At 44.4% G+C, this 17,487-nt stretch overlaps 1 protein-coding gene across 1 annotated transcript; it reads left to right on the top strand.

Moving 5' to 3' along the window:
* The first annotated feature begins 774 nt into the window (after positions 1-774).
* On the top strand, positions 775-8,931 carry LOC140849709 (nuclear envelope pore membrane protein POM 121-like). The gene is made up of 7 exons (XM_073238053.1): positions 775-837; positions 2,379-2,529; positions 6,802-6,893; positions 7,509-7,582; positions 8,049-8,161; positions 8,289-8,382; positions 8,801-8,931. Exons 1-7 carry the CDS (start codon positions 794-796, stop codon positions 8,929-8,931), a joined length of 699 nt encoding a protein of 232 aa, XP_073094154.1. The 5' UTR covers positions 775-793.
* Positions 8,932-17,487: the final 8,556 nt, after the last annotated feature.

The raw sequence follows: 17,487 nt of genomic DNA, 5'->3' as shown, positions 1-17,487 counted from the left end.
GCTGATAAAAATGATTAGACTAAAAGACTTGATTTTTCATTTGGTCCCAGTGGCTGAGTGATAACAACAAAATTCAAAACTTGGGTGGCAGCACTAGATCCTTGATAAGTACATTTATTTGAAAAGGTGAACATTCAGGTTTTTAAAAGGTTTGACTTTGGGTGTGTATTTCTGATGACTTAGCATAAAAGATTGAAGGAATCTTGTGGAGGTCAGAGAGAAAATTACTGTTATTATGTTCCAAACAGGTTTCTCATGTTCTCCAGGTTGGTAATTTTTCTAGACCCCAGTGAGCCTATAACTGAGGGCTCTGTATTAGCTTTCCCATGATTGGAATAAGCAGTGATTATGTGCACCATGCACAGGCCCTTATGTGTGATGTGTGAAGTTTTCTCTAACAGACTGAACTAAATGAGAGCATTGGGGGATGGGTGTAGTTGGGTCACTAAAGTGTTTTTTTGTCTTTAATTTATGGGTGGGAGGATATTAAATTTGTGATTGAGGTGCTTTCGGGAGAACTTAGCAAATAATCAGTACACTTGAATAGTTCAAAAGGTCTCGGAGCATTTTTATACTTTTCTTATTAGATTAGGACAAGCCTATAATAAATTTACCTTCCTGAATCTTTGAGATTTGAAGCAATCTTTTCTTGTCTAGCATGAACCTATGTTCCATAGAAAGAGTGTAAGATCTCAGGAATATGAGAGTGTGCTTTAAAGAGAAAGTCGTATCATCTAACTGAGGGTTTGTGATTTGTCACAGGTGCCAAGACAGCAGTGTGAGGTCAGCTTTTATGCCCGTGCTGACCAAAGGAGTCCGTACTCCTTTTGTGCCTAAGTAAGTGAGAATCCATCTGGTTGGGATTTCCTATTTGAAAAAAGGTCATTATCAGAGTTATTGTCCTGTAAATTTTCCTCCTTCAAATCAGAGAGGAACGTTTTGAGTGACTTGCCACAATAACTACTTTGTCTAATTCCTTTTACTATTTTTCATTAATATGCATAAAATATGCTAAGGCTAAGAGGGTTTGTAGATACATTGAATAACCGAGTATGTAACAAAAATATCACAAGGTTTGTGCAATGGATAACATGCAACAGTACAAAATTTAAGAAAAATGTTAGATTTCTGCATTTGAGCTTAATTATACTTGAGGAAGAATTGGCTGGGAGAGAAAGAGGCTGCAAATGTTTGTGAAAAGACTTGGGGTAACTTACATCTTGAATTTGGGTCAGCACAATGTCATGGCTGCCAAGAAAGCTTAACATGCTCCTACTCTGTGCTGATAGGAGAACAAAGATGGGGAAGAGGCAGGTCAGTGGTAGTGCTCGAATGCCTTAGTCCCGTGGTCCGTGGAGCACTGTTGGTGGGCTGTGCTGCCCTGCAAGACGAGGCAGACACAGAGCGAAATTCACTGGGAGAGAGGGAAGCAGCTCAAGATGTCACGGGGTGGTGGTGGTGGGCAAGGGGGTTCTAAAGGTACATAAGTACTGGCCCAGAGGAGAAAAACCTGAGGGGCGTAAGGAAGTGAGGGAGGGAAGGACAATGGTCTGCCAAAGTCTGAAGGGCTGTCACAGGAAAGGAGGACAATTGGCCTGGTTTGGCTCCAGATGGGATCCATAGGTGAAGTAGGTGAAGGAGGAAGTATGTTTTCACCCAGTGTAGGAATAAACTGGTCTCTGGTTGACATTCATCAGCCAGAGATAGTGAGCTGTCTGCGCTGTCACAAAGGTTGAATGGCTAGTTCACAGGAAAGATGTTTAGGAAATTTCTGTTTCAGTTTGAATCTTAGAAAAAGTGGTTGGTTCCTCCTAATTTTTTTTGACAGCTTTATTGAGGTACAATGGACATAAAATACTGTGCCTCTTTAAAGTGTACAATCTGATAAATTTTGATATGTATCCTTATCAGAATTATTGTCCTATACATTTTCCTCTTTGAAATCAGAGAGGAACATTTTGAGGAACTTGCCACAATAACTATTTTGTCTAATTTCACACCCGTGAAACCATCAGCACAGTCAAGATAATGAACATCACCACTCCTGCCAGAAGTTTCCCCGTGCCCCTCGGTGAAGCCTTAAAACCTCCCTCTCACCCTGCCACTGCTGCCAGGCATCCATTGGTCCCCATTCTGTCACTATAGATTTGTGTGCATTTCCCAGACTACACATAAGTAGAATCATATGTTTAATTTTTAAAATACTTAGCTTTCCCTTTCTGACTTTGTGAGACAGGTTTAGCTGAATTAACAGTAAAATTAACATTATCCTTTTTCATTACATTAGAACGATTTTGTGACCATGGGATAAAGCCTTAAAACAATGTTGTTGCCTTTCAGTAGCACATCTGTGTTTTTCCCTTTCGTTTCCCTTTTAGGCCTGGGCCTCTGAAGAGTGGCCGCAATGTCCAGAGCTCAGATGGCCGCCTAAATAAGAGATTCCACCCCTACACACGTGGCATCCCTATGTCTGGTCGCAGTCACAATGCCATTCCCAGCGACCACAGCTCGACTGGAGGGATCTCTCAGGTACATTCACCTGGTGGTGTGGAAGAAGTGGGGTCTTTGCATTTATTAGTTGATTATGCAGTGTTTACTAGCCGCCTTCTGTCAGATGCTGAGATCACCTCTAAGGCAACAGCAGTTACCAACCCCTGAATGATCGCTATAGAGCAGTGGAACAAACTAGAAAGCCCAGAATGCTTATGTGGAAACCTGAATACAAGACACAGCCATTATTATAGACAGATGGACAAAGGATGAATAATTCAAAAACTGGTACTAATTTGATTAAAAAGGTAGATTGAGTCTGGATTGCATTGGGTCATAAATTAATCCTATAGGCACTGGGAATTTAATGAAAGTTTTTAAAATAAGTGGTTATAATTCTTTTTAGAAAGGATGTAGTGTAGACTGGAGAACAGATCAAGTTTCGCTACCAGAATGACTTGGGTTCAAATCTTGGCTTTGGCACTTAGTAGCTATAGACTCTTGGGCAGGTAAATGACTTGAACTCTCTTTTTCTCATCTCTAAAGGACTGTTATAAAGACTGAAGGTAATGTTTGAAAAGCACCCATTACAGTGCTTGTCAGTAAGTGGGCACCCAATATATAGGAGCTTGAAAAAAATAATGCATGTGCGGAGGAGGTTTTTGAGAGGAGAAAGAATTTGACATAAGGTTTCATCCATACAGAAGGCTCTTAGAGTAATATAAATGACATGTTAATGATAAGTGACAAATGTAGGAGATGAAGGCCCCAGCCAGGCAGTTATGGCAATGCAGAGGACAACAGTACGAAGTCTTTATTCTGCACTAGGCCCTCTGCTGAGCACTGTACATCCATTTCCTCAATCAGTGATCACAACAGAACTATAAGATACATAGTCATTGCTCCTCCTTACAATTTCACATCAAATGTCACACATACACAAAAGGAAGGGAAAATATCATAATGAACCTCCATGTAGCTCCAGCAGTTAACTGTTTTGTCAGTCCTGTTCCGTCAACACCCCCACCCCAGGTTGGTTTTGCTCTTGTGTTTTAAAGTACAAACATGTTGTTTCACCTGTAGGTACTTCAGTGTATTTTTTTTAACTTTTTGAACATTAATAACCACAATACCTTTATTCCTCTGAATAATTATGACTTACTGTTAGTTATTATCACTTCAATTTGCCCTTATTACCCTATCTTATTATAGTTACTTTGAATCAGGGACCAAAAATCAACTCATTGCATTTGGTTCACATGTCTCTTATACTCTCTCTTTTTTTTTTTTGAGCATTCAAGGTATGTAATTAGTATATGTAATAAAAAATCTGAAGGTAAGACTGTACACTTGTGGAAATAATGATTCTGACCTACTTCATAAGGTAGTTGTGAGGTAGTACATATACAGTGTTCAAGAGTTTGCATTGTCCATAGTAAACATTCAAGAAGTGCCACCTATTACTATAATTTTAAATAAGTACAGTCCTTTAATTTCACGGAACTTAATTCACACTCAGAGCTTCAGACTTAACATTATACAATGCTATGTATGGTGGCCTAACAAGCAGACAAGGTAACAATAATCTTAAACTTTTTTACAGGTTGTTTTATATTTTTTAGATGTGCCCTTCTTGGCTTTTAATCTAATTATAATGCTTTGAAATTATGCATGTTTTCACGTAGTGTAACTTCAGTCTTGAGCAATAGTTATGTTTAAATTATTATGATGTACTTTTGTATCACAACAAAATTACGTTGTCCTCATAGGATTGAATTTCAGTCATAGAGAAAATGAAGAAGGACTCATAATTGTAAATTATCTCCACTTTAATCAGCATAATGTACATTATCATTTTATTTAAAAGGTTATTCATTGAAAATCATCAGGTATTTATTGTATAGATGCCTTTAAACTTGGGTTTTAAATATAGGTTTTGTTTTTTCTTATTCTAGAAATGTTCATTAGTTTATCTTAATTTGAATTAATTGGAAATGGCGGTCACCTGGGGGAAAATGCAGACCCAAATGTAGGCTCGTCTCTGGGCTTCTCTTCTCTGTCTTGCCTCCACAGCGTCTCAGTGCTTTAGCAGCTCTTTCACACTGCCATGCCTACAAACAGATGTGCTCTTCAACTTCTTCAGCATTTGCTGCTTGCCCTCAGCAGGCGGTTGGTCTAGAACACTGTACTAGGCCTTTGCCACATTTTGTTGTAAAGTTCCCATTACCGGTGGAGCCTGTGGCCTACTGCAAGATGTACACTCACTGACACTGACAGCTTTTGGATATTCTGTTGTGAGTAGTTAGCAGCCCCCTACAGATGTGTGATGTTTGAAAATGTAAGTTCTCAGAAGCAGGTGTCAGGAAGCAGAGACTATATATGAACCTTCTTTACACGATGCCTCATGGGAAGAACGGGCGGTGAATAGTGAACACAGTGCGATCAGCCCAGGTGGCAGCCCTCATATTTGGACTGGTAGCACAGCTACTTGACTTACTTTGATTTTTCAGAGGAACACTGGTAAACACCCAAATCTAAGCTGTGCAAATTAGAAGTTCTACCTTTGCCATTGTAAATCATTACCAGCATTAAACTGATTATGTAAATTAGTACCAGCATCAAACTGGTACTAATTATGTAACAGAGAAAGTGAACAGTCCTCTGACTTCTCTGTGTGTGGCATTGGTGTCTCCATTTGTCTTAAAGGACATACTGTTGTCCAAGGCAGAAATATTTACAATGGCCTTAAATTGTCTAACCTCAAGCTTGCATTTCTAACTTCTTATCCCTTTATATATACCCCATAATTAAGGCAAATCAAAATGGTTCCTAAGAGCACCTAATACTGATACTTCCCTGCATCCTGACCTTTCCATGTTCTGTTCTCTGTCCAGAATGACTACCCATCCCACTGCAAGCCTATAAAGTTTGTCTGTCTCCAAGTGTTTTTTTTTTAAGTCAAATCATGAAGGACCATCTCAGATACCACCTTCATCCACTGATTCTTCTAACTGAACTCTGCATAATCTTTTCTTAGGCTCCTGGCCAGAGACCTTCTTTATCTTTGGTTGCTGTCATCATTTTGTGTCCTGTCCTGTCTCTTTTCCAGATTGTAAATTTCTTGATGATGGAACCACGATACTTATCTTCAGATTCTTTGTAGAGTTTGAAGGTATAGTTTGAATCCTTATGAAGCAGGAACTAGGCAAATAAAAATGGAATTCCAATGCAGAGCTAACTGCCAGAGACATAGATTGTTTTTATGAGTTGCCTTGTTGTGTATTCCTTGTCCACTTCTCATTTGACACCTTCATTATATTCATATGGAACTTTGAGACTCCATTTTTACATGGTACGGATATTAATTCATCAGTGTAATGGAAAAGACCTGCCTTTTAATGTTGCTTATGGTTTTCTTTTTGTTTTGGGGTGTTTTGGTTTCCTATTTTCTTCATAGTTTATGGAAACATTAGTATGGTTGAAAATTCAAATGGCACAAAAGGTGTATAGTAAAGTCTCTTTCACATGTGACAATATTTTTATACAGAAAGGTTCCTAGTTTTATGTAACCGCCTGTCAGCTTTGTGTCTTCTCTCTCTGGTACAGTCTCTCCCTACCCAACCTTATCTAACAGCTTGTCTGTTTTGTTACAGTCCTTTTCTTTGTTACACTTCCAAATGTAAATCTTTTATCACGTCTGTGTTGTACGTGTATGCACAGTCTATGAGGTAGAGAGAAAACACTTTTCCCATAATTGTTGAACTGGATTATCCTGAACGCTGGCTAGTCACGGATGGATGGCTGTATGGATAATTATCATATGACAGTAAATACCATAGATATTGCAAAAGTCACAAGTGTCACAATAGCATATTTTTAAAATTTAATAAAATAAAACTGAAAATTTAATGAAAGCAAGACCAAACTAGCTTACTGGTTTATTTTCACTGGAAGAGTTTCTGAGTTTCCCTTTATCATGTCCATGGACTAATACGGCATGACCTTGTATGCATCAGAGCTCGCTCTCAGCCGCCACTGAGTATGACGTTCCACTCTCCAGGATATGCAGAAAGCACGCTCATTCCTCCGCCATTTATTAGCATTCCATTACTTTCTCTGACTTTATAACCCATAGTTAATACTGGCAATTGACTCACTTTCCAGAAGCCCCTCTTCACAAAGAAATGTTTTTTAGTCACTTGGAGAGGAGACTTTATATACAGTGATGGGTTAGAGCCACAGAATTATGTTGAAGGTCAGCTCCTAAGTTATTACATAGGGTCAGTCACGTGACTTGTGTTTGGCTTTTAGCTCTGTAAGAGAAGAGGTTCCAGTGCCTCACCCTTCTCCATCCCCAACTCGTGCTACATGAAGACAATAGAGAGGCCAGCAAAGAAAATGAGGTAATCACTGATTTGCTCTGTGGATTAATGAGAGGGTAGGAAAGGAGGGGAATTCACTTGGCTCTCAGGCTTTCTGAGACTCCAATTTGGAGAATCAAAGCACTTCACATCCAAAGGGCAGCGACATTGCCGCCCTGAATCGCTCTCGTCTCTTGCAGTCATCACATACCTACCACACCTGCCTCTGCTCCCCCTCATCTTCAGCGTGAGGGGCTGGGGTGTAAGGGGAAGGGCCGCATGGGACGGAGTGAGCAGAGTGACTGATGGGGGTGGGCAGCAGGCTTCACATTCTAGACCCCAGCTGACCCTCTAGGTGCCCGACTAGAATGCCCCTTTCTTAGAGAGAGAGCTGTGACTACAACTCTCAGACATTTGGCAGGTTGTATGGAAGGTCCTGGAGATTGTTTTGTGCTTGTTTTAAGACAAAGGTGTCTCTGTGGCTTCTCTCAACTGCCGCCCTTCATTTCTTTAGGAATTCTCTTTATTTTATTTGTTGTCTTGACACACTGCGATCTTAGTCATGGTTGTTCTAGACTTTGGCCAGTTGGTAGTTAGGAGGGTATAAGACATTATACAGCACTTTTCTAAACTTAATTGTGCCTCTTCCTCCTACAGAAAACAGGAGCTTCCTCCTAACTCTGGCTCCTCAGATCCCTTGGGAAGTGAGAAGGGGTCCCAGGGAGAACAGGGTAAGTTGACGAACACATGGCATGTGTTGGCGGTAGTGTGTATGGAGGGCGCATGGACTACAACCCACCAGAAACATGTACTAAGCCTTGATTTGTGTGGGGCATGGTAATTACAGAGACAGATGTTCCTCTCCTTCGGGCTTTACGGTCTGGTAAGGGAGAAAGGTGGCCTAGACTCATATAGCATAACCCAGGCCACATGGGGGGTTCAGGGTAAGGTAAGCCTAGGTGGGGTAATCTGTGCAGTCCAGGCAATTTCTGTCCAGTAAGCAACCATGTGCACACATTTGGAGCGATTACCACCTCATGGCTTCTTGACTGTTAGAAATAATCTTGCCAACACCATCCAAGAGCCCAAACCATGGAAGATAGAATCTCAGAGACACCTAGTGAAAGTTCAGTACTAAAAACTAGGCTGGAAAGACAAAGAGAAGAGAAGAAAGTAAGTCTGATATTTTATTTGCAGCTACAACCACATCTGGGAAGGCCAACTCCAGGGATTCTCCACCCAGCAGCTCGCGGCCACGTAGACGCAAATTCCAACTGGTGCCGTCCAGGCGAGGGATCCCACTTATCATGGTATGGTCTGTCCACCCGCCCCTGCCCACCCCAGCCTGGCTCCCCTGAGTCCCAGGAATGGAAGGGTCAGTGCAGGTTTCTTTCACTGCCTTCTGACTGGCTCGGCTTCTCCTTTTCCTCTTGGTAGCCTGAAGCTCCCATGCTCGGCTATACCATCACAGTCGAAGAGTATGAGCAAGTTCAGACAGAGTGGCTGAAGACCGTCTTCAAGGATAAGACTGGTAAGGAATACGGGTTAATTTCACACTCCAGAGACGGTTCCCTTTGGTTATATTTTGGTCTTTCTCCTCTGAGAAATCCAGCTCGTGGGTTCTCAGTGGACTCCGAGCACAGTGAGCACTGACATTGAGAGGAAGCATTTCTACACGAGTTCCCCTGAGTCCCTGAGCCTCCCCGTGCCCTGCGAGGCCCCTGGAAAGAATTCTCCCACCAGGGAGGACAAGCCTTTCTCTCTTTCTTCCTTGGAAACTGCCTCAAACTCTGAGAGTGCGAACCCTCCTGGCCCTCCACCATCTAATCTCATCCTGCCTGCTGCGGGGACTGCTGCTTCCTCAGCCTCCCTCCCAGCCCCAAGCACTAACCTGCTGCTGGGGAGCTTGGGGAAGTTGGCAAACTCCCTAGGCCTACCTTCTTTTCCAGGCGAGTGGGACAGCTTTCTGGGGAGCACACAGTGCCATCAGCCTCTGCTTAGGGGAAAGCAGCATGCCAGCCAGTCACTGAAATGGTTGAACCTGCTCTGGCTTAGCACACCTGAGCTGGTGCAGGCCTGACGGCTTCAGAACCCTCTCATCAGGAGGGAATTGTAGGGAAGGGCCTGCCATCCTTAAAGCTGGAGAAGGCCGCCTCGTTTTGGTAGTCAGAGGGCTGCTGGCTTGCAGCCCATTCCTTAGCTGCTCTCAGCTGTGCTTGGGTTTAGATGATTGGATTTTCTTTAGTGTCCACACATTTAACCCCTGCTAGGCCAAGTTTTATCTCCTGTTGTCTGTCTTATGATCTGTGAAGGGTAGAAATAAAGAGCCTTTCCCTGATTTTGAGCAATGAATACTTTAAGAACCTGTGGTAGAGATGAGTCATATTTGCTGACACCTGAATCCCTGGCACATAAGTCTTCTAGAGCACCAATACCATCACATTTGAGATACCAAAATTCACATTTTCTGTTCTTCCTAGAATCTGCTGCAGTGGCAATGTTGGGGGGGAGGCATTGTGTATTTTCCTCATCCTTGTCCCCACCGTGACAAGCAATTGAAAGGCAGAGACACAGTAGTGAAGCAGACGAAAAGATTTATTTAAAGTTACTTAGACAAAAAGAGCAGGTGACTCAGAGAGAGAGAGCAGCACCCTGCAAGGTTCAAAAGAGAGAGTTTACAGTGAAAAGGTTACGCACTTAGAAAGTGCGGGCGACCTCAGGGAGAGGAGTGCCCTGAAAGTTTGGGGTTCCCCCTTTTAAGGATTCTTCAGGAATGTGACTAAGGGCTGGGGGTGCAGACCTGTTAGGTGGTCTTTGAATACTTAGAACTAATGTAGCACGAGGAACTTCCTGTTCTGATTTCTCCCTGGGAGCCTGGCATTTCTTGGCTGGGAGCGTATCAAGACTGCCTGCCCGGCCCCCAAGGTGGGCTGAGTTATTGTCTGTTTGCTAAAGTGTAAGTTAAGAATCTTCTTAATGTCCTGGGTATTAAAACCCAATCTTATTTTTAAGGTGGAATCCTTCCTGCCTGTTACTGTGTTGTTTATGCTGGGCTTGCTTGTCATTATTAATTGGGCAGATTGCAAACTACTTCATTAGGGAAAAAGAGTATATAGGTAAAGTTAAAAATATAAGCTGGGCCTGTATGATTAACACAATAAAGCCATGGGCTCTGCTGAGGTACCCTCCTTTCTCTGGGGAATATTCAAACATTCCAGGCCAAGCTGCTCCACGGCTTTTCTGAGCTTCCACTAGTTAACTCTGGGTCTCTTTTAATGGGCTTTTTCCTGGCCTTATTCTTTTTCCATCCCACTCACATCTATTTTCCTGCCTAACAGGGTGTGATCCCTTCCCCTCTGAGAAAGAACAGGATCAGAAGCAGGAGAAAGATCTGACCTCACTGGCAGTCACACAAGACCAAGATTTGCAGGTAGGCAGCAGAGCTCAGTGACTAGCCATTTCTGGCAGAACTTTTCCCAAACCACAGGAAAGCCAGGTAAAAATACCTTCCTGGGCCTCCTGCCTCCCAAGGAACTTAGCCTGGGAAGTCCTGTTGAAGCACCCAGTGTTCTGTTGGCCTGGCCCTCCACAGCTTAGGGCTCACAGAGAAGCACTTTCTGGTAGAAGCCATGTGCTGATGAGGTCTTTTTCCATTGGTACAGGATCAAAGCCCTGAGGAGCCTGAGAGAAAACACAGGTGTTTAGAAAACAACATCGACATCGGCAGGAACTAGCCTACGTCCCTTGCCCCTACCCCTGACACCTTACCCAGATGGACACTTCGGCTCCTCCTGGGAAGAGCCTCTGACCTGTTGTATAAAGCAAATTGACTACAGCACATCTCTGGCTTCATCTTGCAGGGAGGGAGGGGCAGCCCTGGAGGCCACTGCCCTCTCCTGGAGGAAGCAGTGCCTCAGGCTTTTTGCAGGAGGGGAGGCAGGATGTGGCAGAGCACAGCCTGATTGATACCTTTGTTTACTTGAATGGTTCCACTGGTGAGGCTGGATAGAATCAAGAAACATCTGGACCACCAGCTAAAAAAATGGTGGCGTGTGAGGCGAGACACAGGCTTCCTCCTAAAACCACATATAATACGAAAATATAACTAACATAACTAATCCTGAAAAAGCAACAGGAAAGAGGACTTCGCCAAACTACAAACACCTGGAGAAAAGAATGAATCTCACAGAACTGGGTAAAATACCAAAGCTGTGGCCCGGCAGGACCCAGGCCCTTACCCCATCCCAACTCTCCGGCAGGGAGGAAGAGAAATGGAGCAGGGAGGGAGTGGAGGCCTGGGACTGCTGAACACCTAACTCTGGACATCTGCTCTGGGAGCACAAACCTACATTTCATGGTGTTTTCATGGTGCTCTCGTGATTAGGGGGTTGGAAAGCTAAGACAGGCAGAATTCCTGGAGACACTGAGATTCCAGCCACTTGTGGAAAGCAGGGATCCATATCTGGCAGCTCTGGGACAAAAGAAAGGTGGGCAGTCTGAGAGACGCCCTAACAGCAAGAGGGCTGCTAAAGGGTCAAGGATGACACAGAGCTTGCTGCTCAGGAGAAAGGACAGGTAGACAAAATTTTCCAGGGTCACTCTGATCACCAGGTTGGGAACTTTCACGATCTTCAGGAACTCCAGCTCCCTAGCTGGCTGCACAGCTCCAAGAACCCACAGCTCCGCGATAAGCAGCCTACTGCACCTTTCTCCCGGCCAGCAGCACCTGGCTTCCAAACTGACAAACCATACCCTGGCATTAGGCCGACCAGAGGGAAGCCCTGTCTACAGCAACTACAAATGCAAAGCATAGAGGCTTATACCTGTGTGCTCGGCCCACTGGTTCTGGCAGTGGAGACAGGCACAGCAGCCAGGAAGCAGGAAACTTCTCTTTCCTCCCTGCAGGCATCAATAACACTCCCCTACAACCCCCGACATTGCTTCAGGGGCTGAGCAGCTACAGAGAGTACAGCTTCTGAGCACTAGAGGGCGCCAAATACAAATATGAAATGCCAAAGGAACCAGGAACCTGGTTCAAAGTAAAATTATGAATATGAATACAACCCCTGAGAAAGATTAAAATGAAATCAACCTCATGAATCTGCCTGAAAGGGATTTCAAAATAAAAATCATTAACATGCTCATGGAGGTACAGAAAAATATTCAAGAACTCAGGGAGGAATTCTGGTTGGAGATCCAATCATTATGGAACACAGTATTAGACATGAAACATACAATGCAAAGTTTTCAGAGCAGATTAGATATGGTGGAGGAGACGATAAATGAATTAGAAATTAGAGGAGAGGAATACAAAGAAGCTGAGGCACAGAGAGAAAAAAGGATCTCTAAGAGTAAAAGAATATTGAGAGAACTGTGTGACCAATCCAAACAGAATAATATCTGTATTATAGGGGTTCCAGAAGAAGAACAGAGAGAAAAGTGGATAGAAAGTGTCTTTGAGGAGGTAATTGCTGAAAACTTCCCCAAACCGGGGAAGGAGACAGTCTCTCAGGCCATGGAGGTGCACAGATCTCCCAAAACAAGGGACCCAAGAAACACAACAAGAAGACATATTATAATTAAAATGGCAAAGATAAATGGTAAAGACAGAGGATTAAAACCAGCCAAAGAGAGAAAAAAGATCACATACAAAGGAAAACCCATCAGGCTATCATCAGACTTCTCAACAGAAACCTTACTGGCCAGAAGGGAGTGACATGATGTATTTAATGCAATGAAGCAGAAGGGCCTCAAAACAAGAATACTCTACCTGGCAAGATTATCATTTAAATTTGAAGGAGGGATTAAACAATTTCCAGATAGCAAAAGCTGAGAGAATTTACCTCCCATAAACCATCTCTACAGTGTATTTTGGAGGAACTGCTATAGATGGAAGTATTCCTATGGCAAAATAGCTGTCAACAGAGTAAAGAAAATAAAACCAGAGTAAAAAAAAAACCACTGTAAAGAAAGTAGGCCAATTAATTACTAAATCGATGCAAAATCAAATCAACTACCACAATCTATAGAAGAAAAAATGAATTACTTTGAACTTCATTAAAAGTAAAAACTTGTGGTCTGTGTAACAATGTTAGGAGATTGAAAAGGTAAGCCGCTTCCCCAGACTGGGTAGAGTGCAAAAGCAATAAGGAACCTACTAAAAGTTGGCCTGCTTTTTATATTTGCTAACCAAAGTCGACGATTACATTGCCTTCCCCCACCCCTACACCCCCAGAAAACTCCTTTGTTGGTCTATATTCTACAGAATCACTGTCGTTACTGTTACCCTTTAATATGATATGAGCACATTTTAAAACTATCCTGTAATAAACACTATGTTCTACATAGAACCTAATTCAGGGAATTTCATTATACACTTGGCTCCCAACACACCCAGACTCAACTACAGGCATCTGTTTCAAGTCTGTCAACAACTTGGAATGGTTCAACTCAGCCTCAGAAACGGTTGGTACTCCACCTCATGCCCCACAGTCCTGCATTTAAACAGCAAATGTGAGATAAGTGGTGACTGCATGGAGTGTGAAGGGCAGGAACAGCATGTGAGTGACTGCCCTGTCCTTCCATGTGCAACTCCCACTCTGAGTCTCCTAGATTCACTCTTTTGCAAGTGTTTTCTAATGGGGTGTTTTCCTTTTGGGGGAAAAATGTGACTTTAAAGCATTAGTTCATTACTGTTTTTTAATACTGTCATATTGCATTGGTTTAGTTCGTTATTTTTACCTGCCACAATTATTTATATGCAAAGTTCAATAAAAGAAAATTGCCACTATCTGCATTTCTTTTCTGGCCATTCTATTATTCATTTTATTTTGTGATTATTAATGTCAATAAGTATGTTGCATGGGTGAGGCGGGGGAGGGAAAAATGGCTGCTGCATGAAGGTGAACTCCGTGCCAGGTGCCGGACTGTGTTCAGCCCTGACCTCACTGGAAACTTCACACTGACCCTGTGATAAGAGCTTTGGTAGCTCATTTTACAGGTGCAGAAACTGAGACTCAGTGAAGGGAAAATGAACCCAGGATTACAGTTAATAAGAGGCAGAAGGGACTCAAACTCAGGGCTGGCCTGAATGCAAAGTGCATTTCTGAAATGCCAGCAAGTGTGGAGACCCTGCCAGAGCAAGGCACAGGAATGTGAGCTGGGCTGCTCAGGGCTTCCTGGAGTATGCAGTGCTGCAAGGGACTGCCCACGGCAGAGGGCAGTGAGGCCTGAGGACCATGTGAGGAGTCAGGGAATGCGGGTCCAGCCTGAGCCCTGTCACTCGCTGGCTATACAGCTTTAGACAAGTCCTTTCCCTCCTGGGAACTTATGTTCCTTCACGGGGGTTTTCAAAGGCCCAGGATTCCACAATCAAGTAAAGAAATGTCTGGGCAGCAGGTATGGCTGGTGAGCGAGCATAACCTTCCCCTTCCCCATGTCTAAGAACGTAACCCCCAAACCCACAGGGGGGGTTAGGAGCCCAGCCTCTGGCTGGAATCCAGATGGGGTCTACTACCTCCTTCCTAGATGAATGACCTTGGACATGCCCCTTGTCACTGATCTCAATGTGCTAAACCATAAAATAGTATCATTATATTTACCTCAAAGGGTGGTAGTTAGAATGGAACAAAACAATACTAGCTCATGAACTGGGCACTTCTTATGTACCAACACTGTTCTAAGGGTTTACATTGCTTTTTCAGATTGGAACCCTAACTACCACTTAAAGTGACTTCTAAAATGATGGCACATGGAAATAGGTTGGAGTGTACAGAAAGCTGTCACCAGTCAGCCAATGCAATTACAAGAAAAAATTGCCAAATTCATCCGAAGAAAGTTTAAACTCTGAATGTGAAGAATGTTAATAAAAATCACCAAAGGAGACAAAGACATGCAATTTTACAAATGAAAACAAACTATTGTCAGCTTCCTAAAGGACACACTGGAGATGCTTTTTCACCAAAAGCTGTTATAAAATATATTTTCCTTTAAAAAAATCATCTTAATCGATGGCGTCAAGAAGCAAGTAAACCCAACAGAACATTAGTTTGGTTGCGAGCAACAGAAAACACAAGTCAAACTGCCTTAAGTGAAAAGGTGTGATTTGCCCAAGGTCATACCTCTGCTATCAGCTCATTAACTGTCCCTTAGGAAATAGTAACTCTACGGTAACTAGTTCTGACACACTGGTCCCCTCGCCACATCTTTATGTTTCTGGAATGAGGATGTGCCCCACAATTGATGCCCAAGGAACATGCCTAAAGGGAGGCATTGGCTTCAGGCTCAGCAGAGTTGGAGAGATTAAGCTACGGCAGCAGGCCCTCAGCTCTCGGCCCCCAGCTACATCGTGTTTCCGACTCCCAGTAGGGGCAGGATGGCTGTCAGCAGCTCCAGCTGCAAGCCCTCCCAGGTTTTATGCTTCCACACTCCTACACTGGCCTGCTGTTGGCTGGAATTGGGTCACATGACTACCACTTGGACAGCTCCATGGAGGCTCAGGGAATGGAATGCAGGCCTTTGTCCCCAGGCCACCCTCCTCCCCTTGGAGTCCATGGTATAGTCAACTTCATCTACTGTACCTGGCTGAGGTGGAAAAGGGAGGCTTCCCCTGAGAAAACTTGTGGCTGCTAGCCTAAGAAGGTGAAATGCATGCTGGGTGGCCCCCAAGTAACAGCCATCCGTTAAGATAATAATGGGGGGCACAAGGACGATTTAGAGAAGGGAATTCTACTGGATCATCCACTGGGCAGCTCAGGTGACCCCACAAGGGAAGCATCATTGTTAAGAGCACCCGACAGCGAGAAGAGTCCTGGATGATCCCTGGTGTGGCAGGAGTGGGAAACTAGAGGCGCAGAGAGGGAGAGTGACGCCTTTGCAGTAGCCCGCAGGTGGGAATGAAACCGGAATACAAATCTCAGATATTTAGCTCCGATCCAGCGCTCCAGCTGGCCTTTTAAGGGCCAAAGAGGCTCTCGGAAGGGGGACGCCAGCTGGTTCGTCACTCTTGGAGGAGAAGCCCATCAGCAACCCCCAAAGGAAAGGGATTTCTTCCCAACAGCTGTAGTGGTGTCTTTAGCAAGTCTCTAGCCCACACCTGCCCCCACTGCACTGGGGTCTCCCAGTCTGTCTCAGGTGGGAGACAAGTAATAAGTGTCCTAGATTCCTACAGGCCTACCCAGTCACTGGGGGCCCCAGTCTAAGGCCTTAATCTTACGTAAAACGCAGTAAATTTTACGTAATTTACTAGCCAGCGCTTCTAAACTGCTCCAGCTGCCCCATCCATACCTTCTGGAGATTCTGGAGCTGTCACCACCTGGCCAGGCTGGGCTTTCCTGTATTCCGTGATCCTGGATCTTCACTCAACCAGACGCTAAGAAACCCACAGTGTTTTTACACCTTGTGTTCAAAGCCCAGAACAGCACAGGCGTGAACCCACCAGCGGGGCTGTCTCTGTAGTCTCTGGGGGAGGGGCTTGGGTGCTGCAATCTGATTGGATGTGAGAGGAAGCCTGTCTTTATAAAGTTTCGTTTGTGTAATAAGCACATTATTTGCTCTAGATAGTGTGTAATTTAGGTGGAAGAGAGGCTGCAGATGGATATTAGAAGGGGCTTAAGCACCCTCCGGCACCCCTTGGTGTCACTAATGTCATCACCAATTTAAATTAGAGGAACATATCTTAATGATAGTACCAGCAGGGTTTGAAATCCAGGCCTCTCAGCTGGTGGGAAGACGTATGGGGTGAGGGCAGAGCACATGGACGAGATCTTCCCAGCATCGTAGGGCTTTAAACAAGGATGTTAACTGAGGACTATGCTATGACATAGACAGTCAATGATACAAGTGAAAAAAGAAAATTATGAGAAAGCATATATAGCATGAACGTGTATATAAATATATGGTGATTAAGAGCACAGGATCTGGAGCCCGAATGCCCAGGTTCAGATAACGCTTCCACCGCTTACTCACCTTGGACATTTTACTTAAACTCTCTGTGCCTCACTCAGTCTCTTCATCTGTAAAATGGGGCTAATCATCGAGGGTATGGTGAGGATCCATGAGATAATCCATCTAAGGCGTTTACTGCAGGTCCTGGCACACAGTAAGTGCTCAAACGATGTTAGTCGTTAATCTTGTTAGTCTCCTGCGCAGGGACCTCTTTCCCACTGGCTCTCTGGCAGCGAGCCGGCCCCACCCTGGCTGCGGAACCCAGGACCGGCCGCTGCGGCTGCTCATTGTTCTGGCCTTCCTCTCAGGCTGCTCGGGATCGGGCGGGAGCAGCTCCAGCACAGGCGGGGAAAGCGTCCGGGCTCCAGGCCACCTCCCCAACGCAGCAGTGGGCGCTCGTCCAGGCGCCTCCCCAACCCGGGGGTGCGAGCCCTGGGGCCTCAGTCGCCTCGGGGTCCTCTCTGGAAAAATAGGAACAGGAAGGAGCCCACATCTCCCTGCGGCCTGAGGGTTAAGTGAGGTCACACATGCACTAAGTCCAGTACGGTTCCTGGTTTCCTGCCTTGGGCACTTGTGTCCCCAGAGCTGTTGTTTCGTTGGGGTAGGCTTTCAGAACAGGGTGCGAGGGAGACCAGTTCAACACCGAATATCTGGGCCAGAGGGAATCTTCACTCATGCTGCCTGTCGCTAG

Source organism: Manis javanica, chromosome 5 (genome assembly GCF_040802235.1).
Source record: "Manis javanica isolate MJ-LG chromosome 5, MJ_LKY, whole genome shotgun sequence".
In the NCBI taxonomy this organism is placed as follows: domain Eukaryota; kingdom Metazoa; phylum Chordata; class Mammalia; order Pholidota; family Manidae; genus Manis; species Manis javanica.
This window is presented reverse-complemented; position numbering and strand designations above follow the sequence as displayed.

What these genes read in the sequence shown, in the direction of transcription:
- LOC140849709 (XM_073238053.1), top strand. Translation starts at nt 794, where the DNA reads ATGCCCGTGCTGACCAAAGGAGTCCGTACTCCTTTTGTGCCTAA. An exon ending in CGTACTCCTTTTGTGCCTAA is followed by an intron (nt 838 to 2,378) that starts GTAAGTGAGAAT and finishes TTTCCCTTTTAG; the next exon opens with GCCTGGGCCTCTGAAGAGTG. An exon ending in GAGGGATCCCACTTATCATG is followed by an intron (nt 8,162 to 8,288) that starts GTATGGTCTGTC and finishes TCCTCTTGGTAG; the next exon opens with CCTGAAGCTCCCATGCTCGG.